General features: G+C 44.9%; 1 protein-coding gene across 1 annotated transcript in view; it reads right to left on the bottom strand.

Moving 5' to 3' along the window:
- LOC138978703 (cytochrome P450 4F12-like) overlaps nt 1-13201 on the bottom strand; it is a 29250-nt gene that overhangs the window by 2920 nt on the left and 13129 nt on the right. Inside the window, exons 7-11 of the mRNA XM_070351498.1 lie at nt 12023-12146; nt 10858-10987; nt 7285-7414; nt 5892-6004; nt 85-250 (exon numbers count right to left, since the gene is read on the bottom strand). Of these exons, the coding sequence (XP_070207599.1) occupies nt 85-250; nt 5892-6004; nt 7285-7414; nt 10858-10987; nt 12023-12146 (663 nt within the window). The remainder of the gene's footprint in view (nt 1-84; nt 251-5891; nt 6005-7284; nt 7415-10857; nt 10988-12022; nt 12147-13201) is intronic.

Below are 13201 nucleotides of genomic sequence, written 5' to 3'. Positions count from 1 at the left end.
AAGTCAAACACATCAATCAACAACTGCGCTGATCATTCCTATATATATTCTGATATCATTTTTCAGTTCTAGTTCTTTGCTCACCGGGGCCCAGCGGAGAAAGGCACAAAGGCGTATGTGTCCTTGTCTTTCATGTTGTCGGGGAGGAAGCGGTCAGGGTCAAAGGTCCAGGGGTCGTCCCACACGGTGGGGTTGTGGTGGAGGTTGAGCAGGTGGATGGTGCAGAAGGCCCCCACAGGTAGCTTCACACCTGGTGGCACAATTACACAGTTTATACCCTCATGTGCGAACACACACACACAAACACACTAAAAAACACACACACACACATAAATGGGCACACACACACACACACACATAAATGGGCACACACACACACTCTCTAACACATACACACACTCAAACATACATACACACACACACACACACACACAAAAAGCTAAAAGCTATGTGGATACCTGTACTGGGGGAATTAGGAAGGTTCCCTTTAGGATTAAAAATGTTATCACAAACAATAGCATTCTGGGCGCATATTCTAGACTCCAAACAAGATTCGTATATACATCAATTATATGACTCAATGTTGCTCCATCCGACAGAAACGCCATGGCTACAATTTGTTAGACAATCTCTTTGTAACTTAGGTTTTAGTCACGTTTGGCATAACCAATCTACATTAAATGTACACAAATTAAAGTTTGCCATTGACAAAAAACAACAAGAGGAATATATAAGATACTGGACAAAAGAAAAATCAGATACATATTCCAGACTTAAGTTTTATTCTATGATCAGTAAATCTTACGAAATGCAGTCATACTTAATACAAATTAAGAATAATAAACACAGAAAGATGTTAAGCAGATTAAGGACTAGCACACATTGTCTAAAAATTGAAAGTGGAAGACATCAGAATATCCCTAAAGAAAATCGTCTTTGTATTGAATGCAATGTCATAGAAGATGAAATACATTTTCTAGATAAATGCAATAAATATGTTAAATTAAGGGATGAATTTAAAGAAGATGCTTCACATATCAATATGAAATATGCTAACAAAAATCCAAGTAACTTATTTTTAGAAGACGAAGTTCAAGTTCGTCTTGGCAAATTTGTTACGGATTGTTTTAGCATTGTATAATGCATTATTATTATTTGTTGTTTGTTGTGTCAATAACTTTACTGGTTCATGACAATAAACATTATTCTATTCTATTCTATTCTATTCTATTCTATTCACACACACTCACACACACATAAATGATCACACACACAAACACACATTCCCACCTGCCCACCCACCCACCCACAAATACACATACTCAAACGCACACACACACATACATGCTAAACCCCCCACCACCCCCACACATACACCTTCAATGGTGGCAGGCTGTGTGATCTGTCTCTGTATGAAGGGCACAGGACAGTGGAGTCTCATGCCTTCCTTTATCACATACACACACACACTCACGCACCTTCAATTGTGGCAGGCTGTGTGATCTGTCTCTGTATGAAGGGCACAGGACAGTGGAGTCTCATGCCTTCCTTTATCACATACACACACACACTCACACACCTTCAATGGTGGCAGGCTGTGTGATCTGTCTCTGTATGAAGGGCACAGGACAGTGGAGTCTCATGCCTTCCTTTATCACATACACACACACTCACACACCTTCAATGGTGGCAGGCTGTGTGATCTGTCTCTGTATGAAGGGCACAGGACAGTGGAGTCTCATGCCATCCTTTATCACATACACACACACACTCACACACCTTCAATGGTGGCAGGCTGTGTGATCTGTCTCTGTATGAAGGGCACAGGACAGTGGAGTCTCATGCTATCCTTTATCACATACACACACACACTCACACACCTTCAATGGTGGCAGGCTGTGTGATCTGTCTCTGTATGAAGGGCACAGGACAGTGGAGTCTCATGCCTTCCTTTATCACATACACACACACACTCACACACCTTCAATGGTGGCAGGCTGTGTGATCTGTCTCTGTAGGAAGGGCACAGGACAGTGGAGTCTCATGCCTGCCTTTATCACATACACACACACACTCACACACCTTCAATGGTGGCAGGCTGTGTGATCTGTCTCTGTATGAAGGGCACAGGACAGCGGAGTCTCATGCCTTCCTTTATCACATACACACACACACTCACGCACCTTCAATGGTGGCAGACTGTGTGATCTGTCTCTGTAGGAAGGGCACAGGACAGTGGAGTCTCATGCCTTCCTTTATCACATACACACACACACACACTCACACACCTTCAATGGTGGCAGGCAGTGTGATCTGTCTCTGTAGGAAGGGCACAGGACAGTGGAGTCTCATGCCTTCCTTTATCACATACACACACACACTCACACACCTTCAATGGTGGCAGGCTGTGTGATCTGTCTCTGTAGGAAGGGCACTGGACAGTGGAGTCTCATGCCTTCCTTTATCACATACACACACACACTCACGCACCTTCAATGGTGGCAGGCTGTGTGATCTGTCTCTGTATGAAGGGCACAGGACAGTGGAGTCTCATGCTATCCTTTATCACATACACTCACACACTCACGCACCTTCAATGGTGGCAGGCTGTGTGATCTGTCTCTGTATGAAGGGCACAGGACAGTGGAGTCTCATGCCATTCTTTATCACATACACACACACACTCACACACCTTCAATGGTGGCAGGCTGTGTGATCTGTCTCTGTATGAAGGGCACAGGACAGTGGAGTCTCATGCCTTCCTTTATCACATACACACACACACTCACGCACCTTCAATGGTGGCAGGCTGTGTGATCTGTCTCTGTATGAAGGGCACAGGACAGTGGAGTCTCATGCTATCCTTTATCACATACACTCACACACTCACGCACCTTCAATGGTGGCAGGCTGTGTGATCTGTCTCTGTATGAAGGGCACAGGACAGTGGAGTCTCATGCCATTCTTTATCACATACACACACACACTCACACACCTTCAATGGTGGCAGGCTGTGTGATCTGTCTCTGTATGAAGGGCACAGGACAGTGGAGTCTCATGCCTGCCTTTATCACATACACACACACTCACACACCTTCAATGGTGGCAGGCTGTGTGATCTGTCTCTGTATGAAGGGCACAGGACAGTGGAGTCTCATGCCTGCCTTTATCACATACACACACACACACCTTCAATGGTGGCAGGCTGTGTGATCTGTCTCTGTATGAAGGGCACAGGACAGTGGAGTCTCATGCCTGCCTTTATCACATACACACACACACACCTTCAATGGTGGCAGGCTGTGTGATCTGTCTCTGTATGAAGGGCACAGGACAGTGGAGTCTCATGCCTGCCTTTATCACATACACACACACACACACACTCACACACCTTCAATGGTGGCAGGCTGTGTGATCTGTCTCTGTATGAAGGGCACAGGACAGTGGAGTCTCATGCCATCCTTTATCACATACACACTCATGCACCTTCAATGGTGGCAGGCTGTGTGATCTGTCTCTGTATGAAGGGCACAGGACAGTGGAGTCTCATGCCTGCCTTTATCACATACACACACACACTCACGCACCTTCAATGGTGGCAGGCTGTGTGATCTGTCTCTGTATGAAGATTGAAGGGCACAGGACAGTGGAGTCTCATGCCATCCTTTATCACATACACACTCATGCACCTTCAATGGTGGCAGGCTGTGTGATCTGTCTCTGTATGAAGGGCACAGGACAGTGGAGTCTCATGCCTGCCTTTATCACATACACACACACACTCACGCACCTTCAATGGTGGCAGGCTGTGTGATCTGTCTCTGTATGAAGGGCACAGGACAGTGGAGTCTCATGCCATCCTTTATCACATACACTCACACACTCACACACCTTCAATTGTGGCAGGCTGTGTGATCTGTCTCTGTATGAAGGGCACAGGACAGTGGAGTCTCATGCCATCCTTTATCACATACACACACACACTCACGCACCTTCAATTGTGGCAGGCTGTGTGATCTGTCTCTGTAGGAAGGGCACTGGACAGTGGAGTCTCATGCCTTCCTTTATCACATACACACACACACTCACACACCTTCAATGGTGGCAGGCTGTGTGATCTGTCTCTGTAGGAAGGGCACTGGACAGTGGAGTCTCATGCCTTCCTTTATCACATACACACACACACTCACACACCTTCAATGGTGGCAGGCTGTGTGATCTGTCTCTGTATGAAGGGCACTGGACAGTGGAGTCTCATGCCTTCCTTTATCACATACACACACACACTCACACACCTTCAATGGTGGCAGGCTGTGTGATCTGTCTCTGTAGGAAGGGCACTGGACAGTGGAGTCTCATGCCTTCCTTTATCACATACACACACACACTCACACACCTTCAATGGTGGCAGGCAGTGTGATCTGTCTCTGTATGAAGGGCACAGGACAGTGGAGTCTCATGCCATCCTTTATCACATACACACACACACTCACGCACCTTCAATGGTGGCAGGCTGTGTGATCTGTCTCTGTATGAAGGGCACAGGACAGTGGAGTCTCATGCCTTCCTTTATCACATACACACACACACTCACACACCTTCAATGGTGGCAGGCTGTGTGATCTGTCTCTGTATGAAGGGCACAGGACAGCGGAGTCTCATGAGTGCCTTTATCACATACACACACTCACACACCTTCAATGGTGGCAGGCTGTGTGATCTGTCTCTGTATGAAGGGCACAGGACAGCGGAGTCTCATGAGTGCCTTTATCACATACACACACTCACACACCTTCAATGGTGGCAGGCTGTGTGATCTGTCTCTGTATGAAGGGCACAGGACAGCGGAGTCTCATGCCTGCCTTTATCACATACACACACACACTCACACACCTTCAATGGTGGCAGGCTGTGTGATCTGTCTCTGTATGAAGGGCACAGGACAGTGGAGTCTCATGCCTTCCTTTATCACACACACACACTCACGCACCTTCAATGGTGGCAGGCTGTGTGATCTGTCTCTGTATGAAGGGCACAGGACAGTGGAGTCTCATGCCTTCCTTTATCACATACACACACACACTCACACACCTTCAATGGTGGCAGGCTGTGTGATCTGTCTCTGTATGAAGGGCACAGGACAGTGGAGTCTCATGCCATCCTTTATCACATACACACACACACTCACACACCTTCAATGGTGGCAGGCTGTGTGATCTGTCTCTGTAGGAAGGGCACTGGACAGTGGAGTCTCATGCCTTCCTTTATCACATACACACACACACTCACACACCTTCAATGGTGGCAGGCTGTGTGATCTGTCTCTGTATGAAGGGCACAGGACAGTGGAGTCTCATGCCATCCTTTATCACATACACACACACACTCACGCACCTTCAATGGTGGCAGGCTGTGTGATCTGTCTCTGTATGAAGGGCACAGGACAGTGGAGTCTCATGCCTTCCTTTATCACATACACACACACACTCACGCACCTTCAATGGTGGCAGGCTGTGTGATCTGTCTCTGTATGAAGGGCACAGGACAGCGGAGTCTCATGAGTGCCTTTATCACATACACACACTCACACACCTTCAATGGTGGCAGGCTGTGTGATCTGTCTCTGTATGAAGGGCACAGGACAGCGGAGTCTCATGAGTGCCTTTATCACATACACACACTCACACACCTTCAATGGTGGCAGGCTGTGTGATCTGTCTCTGTATGAAGGGCACAGGACAGCGGAGTCTCATGCCTGCCTTTATCACATACACACACACACTCACACACCTTCAATGGTGGCAGGCTGTGTGATCTGTCTCTGTATGAAGGGCACAGGACAGTGGAGTCTCATGCCATCCTTTATCACATACACACACACACTCACGCACCTTCAATGGTGGCAGGCTGTGTGATCTGTCTCTGTATGAAGGGCACAGGACAGTGGAGTCTCATGCCTTCCTTTATCACCATTGTCAGGTAGTCCAGCTTCGGCAGGTCACCCCTGTGAGAGGAAAGGTCATGTGTGATGTAGAGCAATATTGCCAGTTAGGTCTCAAAAAAGTTAACCTAATCAAATGTGACCTTCCACCACGGAATGAGTCGCATCTCACCTTTGCATGATTTTCATATTTTTACATTTTCCTAAAGAGTTTTTTATGCTCTTTCCAGTGGTGAAACCCGTTTTAGAAAAGAGCGACAACTGTTTGAGTTATAAGCCTGTGACTAAGGTGACCCTCACACTGTTACCAGACATTCCCCGGACTGGACTTATGTTAAGCCTAGCGCAGAACCGCGCGAGGTGACATGCGACTCATTTCGTGGTGGAGGGTCACAAATAGCATAAAACTTAGCAGAGCCATGAATAAGACATGACATGTTACATTGGAACCAACCCTTTTCAGACCCCCCCTCCTCAATTTAAGACTTCCTCCATTTTAAGACCTTGCTGTTTCAGATTGTCTGTTCATATGGTTCTGTAAATTTACCTCCATTTTAAGACCCGGGCGGGGATGTAGCTCAGTCGGTAGAGCGCTGGATTTGTATCCAGTTGGCCGCTGTCAGCGTGAGTTCGTCCCCACGTTCGGCGAGAGATTTATTTCTCAGAGTCAACTTTGTGTGCAGACTCTCCTCGGTGTCCGAACACCCCCGTGTGTACACGCAAGCACAAGACCAAGTGCGCACGAAAAAGATCCTGTAATCCATGTCAGAGTTCAGTGGGTTATAGAAACACGAAAATACCCAGCATGCTTCCTCCGAAAACGGCGTATGGCTGCCTAAATGGCGGGGTAAAAAACGGTCGTACACGTAAAATTCCACTCGTGCAAAAAAAAAACACGAGTGTACGTGGGAGTTTCAGCCCACGACACAGAAGAAGAAGAAGACCTTGCTGTTTCAGATTGTCAGTTCAAATGGTTCTGTAAATGGACCTCCATTTTAAGACGTGATTTTATCATATTTTTCAAGGTCTTGAAAGAGGGGGTTCCTCTGCACTAAAACATAGCATCCTTTTCCTTATAAGATTGTAAAATAAAGCATCTCCGTTTGTAAGCCCTAATATCTCATTGAAAAAAAAGCTGATTCCCAAAAAGAAAAAAAAAAAAAAAAAAAAAAAAAAAGCATCCTTTTGATTATGGCCTCCCTTCTATAACCATTCTCACTTCCCTTTGAACCCTCACTACTTTGAATTGCAACACTAAACATTCAATATTCTGAAGTTGCTGCTGAATTTTAAATTCCCTAGTATAAACACTTAGAGCTCTGAATCCACTACAAAACACTCACCACTCAATCTGCTCCGTGTCCTTGCCCTCAAGAACAGCGTCGACCTCTGCCTGTGCCCTCTGCTGGTATTCTGGGTGCTGCGCCAGTGAGTACAGGATCCACGAGATGGCGCTCGCTGTCGTGTCGTGCCCTACGATGGAAACAGATTCACAAACAACAGATCGGTTCAACAGTGGAACCCCCTTTTAAGAGTTATTAAGAACCCCGAACTTAAGACATCCCCCTTTTGAGACATTGGTTTTTCAGACTTTCTGTTCATAACCTCTCTAATTCTACCCCCATTTTAAGATTCTTTCTTTATTTGGTGTTTAACGTCGTTTTCAACCGTTCAAGGTTATATCGCGACGGGGAAAGGGGAGAGATGGGATAGAGCCACTTGTTAATTGTTTCTTGTTCACAAATGCACTAATCAAAAAATTGCTCCAGGGGCTTGCAACGTAGTACAATATATGACCTTACTGGGAGAATGCAAGTTTCCAGTACAAAGGACTTAACATTTCTTACATACTGCTTGACTAAAATCTTTACAAACATTGACTATATTCTATACAAGAAACACTTAACAAGGGTAAAAGGAGAAACAGAATCCGTTAGTCGCCTCTTACGACATGCTGGGGAGCATCGGGTAAATTCTTCCCCCTAACCCGCAGGGGGTATTTTAAGATTCCCTTCACTGTAAGACCTGCATTTCTTAGATTATCTTTTGAAGGTCTTAAAAACGGGGTTATGTAGTAACTCTTCCAGATGAGTATCAGAGTATGCATGACCTGTGCTTAAAAATTAGAATCACTTACACAGGGTTTAGCCTGGGAGAAAAAGGCAATGGTACGTACATTTGTCCCCCTCAACCAAATTACCATGGGACATAGTCGAAGGCAAGAAGAGGCAGAGGCCTGTACGCGTTTTGACCAAAGATGCAAAATGGTGCAATCTGAGAAGTAGCCGCTATATCGTGTTATCTGTGTGTGTGTGTGTGTGTGTGTTTGTGTGTGTGTGCGTGCATGCGTGCGTGTGTGCGTGCGTGTGTGTGTGCATGTGTGCGTGCGTGCGTGTGTGTGTGCATGTGTGCGTGCGTGTGTGTGTGTGAGTGTGTGTAATCCGATGTAAAGTGTACATTTGGTGGCCCAGTGGTACGTAATCTCAATGCGCCCTTTGACGCACTGAAGGGAATTGTGATGGGACATTTTCAGATTTCATGCGCCAATGGCACAGGGCGCACTAGTAAATGAAACTCTGCTTATAACTGATCCGTAATGCTCTTCCTGACAAGTATGGTCAAACCTGTCCAAGCAACCATATCTCAACAATGACCATCTGCCCACAAAGACCATCCAGGATCCCCAACAAAGTTTCGTCTATATAATTCATCTTTCCATAGCAACTACGTCTCTATGACAACCACTTTTGGTTGTTGATCTAGACAGGTTCAAATGTATCCTAGACAGGTTCAAATGTACCCTAGACAGGTTCAAATGTATCCTAGACAGGTTCAAATGTATCCTAGACAGGTTCAAATGTATCCTAGACAGGTTCAAATGTATCCTAGACAGGTTCAAATGTATCCTAGACAGGTTCAAATGTATCCTAGACAGGTTCAAATGTATCCTAGACAGGTTCAAATGTATCCTAGACAGGTTCAAATGTATCCTAGACAGGTTCAAAGGTATCCTAGACAACTGCATGAGAGAACACTGGGATCTCCAGGAAACTCTACGCAAAGCTAATGTTTTCCACACACAAAAGGGAAAATCAATTAAACAAATGAAAGCACAGCCGAGACCCAAGGAGTGTTGTGAAATAACAGAACTGAAACAGATAAAACTAGCATGGGTCTTTGTGCATGTGAACTATCTATTCAATTAGCAAAAACATTGCAGACTACAAAAAACAAGAAGGGCAAAGCCCATACGATTCACATGCTTGACCTTGATCTTTACATAGCAATGACATCATACACTAAGAACTGCTTTACACATTTTTCCTACCAAAATACATGTGACCTTGACCCAAGGTCAAGGTCATCCAAGGTCATGCAACACAAAGCTGTTAATTCAAGACATAGGAAGTACAATGGTGCTTATTGGCTCTTTCTACCATGAGATATGGTCACTTTTAGTGGTTCACTACCTTATTTTGGTCACATTTCATAAGGGTCAAAGTGACCTTGACCTTGATCATATGTGACCAAATGTGTCTCATGATGAAAGCATAACATGTGCCCCACATAATTTTTAAGTTTGAAACAGTTATCTTCCATAGTTCAGGGTCAAGGTCACTTCAAAATATGTATACAATCCAACTTTGAAGAGCTCCTGTGACCTTGACCTTGAAGCAAGGTAAACCAAACTGGTATCAAAAGATGGGGCTTACTTTGCCCTATATATCATATATAGGTGAGGTATTGAATCTCAAAAACTTCAGAGAAAATGGGAAAAATGTGAAAAATAGCTGTTTTTTAGGCAACATTTATGGCCCCTGCGACCTTGACCTTGAAGCAAGGTCAAGATGCTATGTATGTTTTTTGGGGCCTTGTCATCATACACCATCTTGCCAAATTTGGTACTGATAGACTGAATAGTGTCCAAGAAATATCCAACGTTAAAGTTTTCCGGACGGACGACTCGGGTGAGTACATAGACTCACTTTTGCTTCGCATGTGAGTCAAAAATCAAACACAATTTCTATCTCTCACTAGTAAAGCTGACCTCTACGCAGCATCTTTCATATGACTCGGGGAACTCTACTTCAGATCCTTCTTCTTCTTCTGTGTTCATGGGCTGAAACTCCCACGTACACTCGTGTTTTTCACACATTGGATTTAACGTGTATAACCGTTTATTGACCCCGCCGCTTTTGGGTGAAAAATGTTGGGTAAATATTTTCGTGTTTCTATAACCCACATGGGAACTCTGACATGGATTAGGCCAAACAAAAATATAGGTTGGTTTAGGGTAACGTGACCCAAAAGGCTGGGGTCAGTAGGTCGGCTTTTTAAATAAAATGTTTTAAAGATTTAGTCGAGTTTAAAGAAAGTTACTTCCCTTAGTCTCGGTATGGTTTGCAAAATGTGCCAAAAGTTAAAGGCACAGTACGCCTCCCGTAAACCATCACTGATACGATCAGGCTTTTACACACAGTACAAACACCCTTCCATTTGAACGCTCACCAAACGGGAACATCCTAGGTGCCCTACGTGAAGAGCGAACAATTTTCAAAGAATTAATTTTGCGGATTGTCTCCTCTCAAAATCGGACCGTGGTGCATTTGGGCGCAAGACCTAACTTTTAAAATCTAAATAATAGATTGACAGCTTGTTACACAAACATTCTTAAATCATAAAAGAATTCTTTTTTCATCAAGACAAGATGAAGATCAGTGCAATTCGAAGTTTTGAAAGTTTAAAAAAAGAAAAGCCCGGAAGCAGGGTCACGCAAGGTCGTGGTTCTCGTAGCAGACGACGGTTTATGCCTATCGCCAGTTACTCTAAACCAACATACATTTTTATTTGGCCTTACAGGACCTTTTTCGTGCACACTTGGTCGCTTGCGCCCATCTCCTTGGGATCCAACCAACCTTCAAAGAGGAACGTGTCAACCTCGTTGCGAATTTCCAAAGAGTTCAGCCCTTGTCCATTCTCGTCTTTTGCGGTCAGCAGAATGTCCAGGAAGTCTAGGTAACGCTTTTTGCTGGGGCCATCCTTCTCCTGAAACACACACACACGCATGGATGAAAACACACAGTGACACACACACATGTGCATACACACACACACACACACATACACGAGCACACACACTTTAAAAGAAGTAAGTCTTAAAATGTGGGTACATTTACAGATTTTATGCGCAGAAAATTTGATAAACCAAGGTCAACTCATGAAAGAAAGAAGTCTCAAATCTGGTCATCTTACAAGGGAAGTTACACCGTAATTCCGTTTTTTGTTTGTTTGTTTGTTTGCTTAACGCCCAGCCGACCACGAAGAGCCATATCAGGGCGGTGCTGCTTTGACATATAATGTGCGCCACACACAAGACAGAAGTCGCAGTACAAGCTTCATGTCTCACCCAGTCACATTATTCTGACACCGGACCAACCAGTCCTAGCACTAACCCCATAATGCCAGATGCCAGGCGGAGCAGCCACTAGATTGCCAATTTTAAAGTCTTTGGTATGACCCGGCCAGGGTTCGAACCCACGACCTACCGATCACGGGGCGGACGCCTTACCACTAGGCCAACCGTGCCGGTGTAATTCCGTTTGTCATCTCATCTTTGTAAAGAGATACAGTGGAACCCCCTTTTAAGACTTCAATTTTTTTTAGAAAAACTGGTCTTGAAAAGAAGGGAGTCTCACAACCACAACCATTTGTCGAAAGTAGCGTAGGCACCCGGTCTGCTCCCCGGCTAAAAAAGGCCAGTGCCGTTCCGTCTTCGAGGGACTGCGTGGGTTTCATTTCGGAGTTTTCCTTCTCCTAGACGAGTTTCCTTCCATTGATGATGAGCCTCCTCTACCCTCGTTTTGAATTCAGAGTGGTCTTCTCTTAGGATAGCTGCCTGCCAGGGTTGACGAGCCTATCCTGCCCGGCTATTTGACCCATAGCTGGGGAGAAGGGAGTCTCAAAAAGGAGGTACATTTACAGAAAATCTGATTAATCAAGGTCTTAAAAAGGGTGACGTCTTAAATTGGGCTGTCTCAAAAGAGAGGTTCCACTGTACCACAGTCAAGATGGAATACCTACCAGCTGGTGTTTGCGAGCCTGGATTATGCTCTCGGAGAGGGAGTGAACGTACTGACACTGCTTCAAGAAGCGTCTGCCTGACGACGTCAGCTTGTAGATCAAGTCGTTGTACAGGAATGGATTCCTGCAACATGTGTTCATCATTATTACTTGCTGTACGTTTGCCAAGCTTGCATCTGCAGACCTGGGAACCCCTTGTTTTGCACTTGGAGTATTCTCAAACAAACTCGGTGTATTTTCAGAAAAGTGAGCGTACTCCACACAGCATTTTAACATCCATGATTCAAACATGCTTCACACGTGTCCGTCATAAAAGCGTCACACCGTTAATTAAGTTTACCAATACATTTTTTTGTGTAAATGCTTCTTTGAACGTTTACTTACAAAACCTGTAATCATGTGTCAAAATACTGGATCGGCTTCGGGATGCGCTTGTGAAGAAAAGTAGTATAGGAATTGTTCTCTTTGTCTTTCTTTTCCACTGACCGTACTGATCGTATTCTAGACAATAATGCGTACAAAATACCCCCCCCCCTCGATTTTTCTGATTATTCTCTTCATTACATCTGTTTGTTTGTTTGCTTAACGCCCAGCCGACCACGAAGGGCCATATCAGGGTGGTGCTGCTTTGACATATAACGTGCGCCACACACAAGACAGAAGTCGCAGCACAGGCTTCATGTCTCACCCAGTCACATTATTCTGACACCGGACCAACCAGTCCTAGCACTAGCCCCATAATGCCAGACGCCAGGCGGAGCAGCCACTAGATTGCCAATTTTAAAGTCTTAGGTATGACCCGGCCGGGGTTCAAACCCACGACCTCCCGATCACGGGGCGGACGCCTTACCACTAGGCCAACCGTGCCGGTTTCATTACATCTGTAAATTTACCCCTATTTTAAGATTCCCTCCATTATAAAACCTGATTCTCTCAGATTTGTTGAGGTCATAAAAGACGGGTTCCACTGTGCCTGTTATGTTCAGATGACAGGTAAGCCGAGTTACGCCAATGTCTCCGAATGTCACACACACAAACTAACTAAAACAAATATTTATATACTATGAACAAAAAATAAAATATTCTTTAGATGCAGACAATAGTGACAACAACACCATAGTGATCATGAGTTCAGAAACTCAGTTTAATATATGAGTTGTTCTTTGCTACTGGTCACAA

The sequence above is a fragment of the Littorina saxatilis genome, linkage group LG10 (genome assembly GCF_037325665.1).
Source record: "Littorina saxatilis isolate snail1 linkage group LG10, US_GU_Lsax_2.0, whole genome shotgun sequence".
Classification (NCBI taxonomy): Eukaryota; Metazoa; Mollusca; class Gastropoda; order Littorinimorpha; family Littorinidae; genus Littorina; species Littorina saxatilis.
Note: the sequence above shows the minus strand (reverse complement) of the source record. Positions and strands in the feature narration are given on the sequence as shown.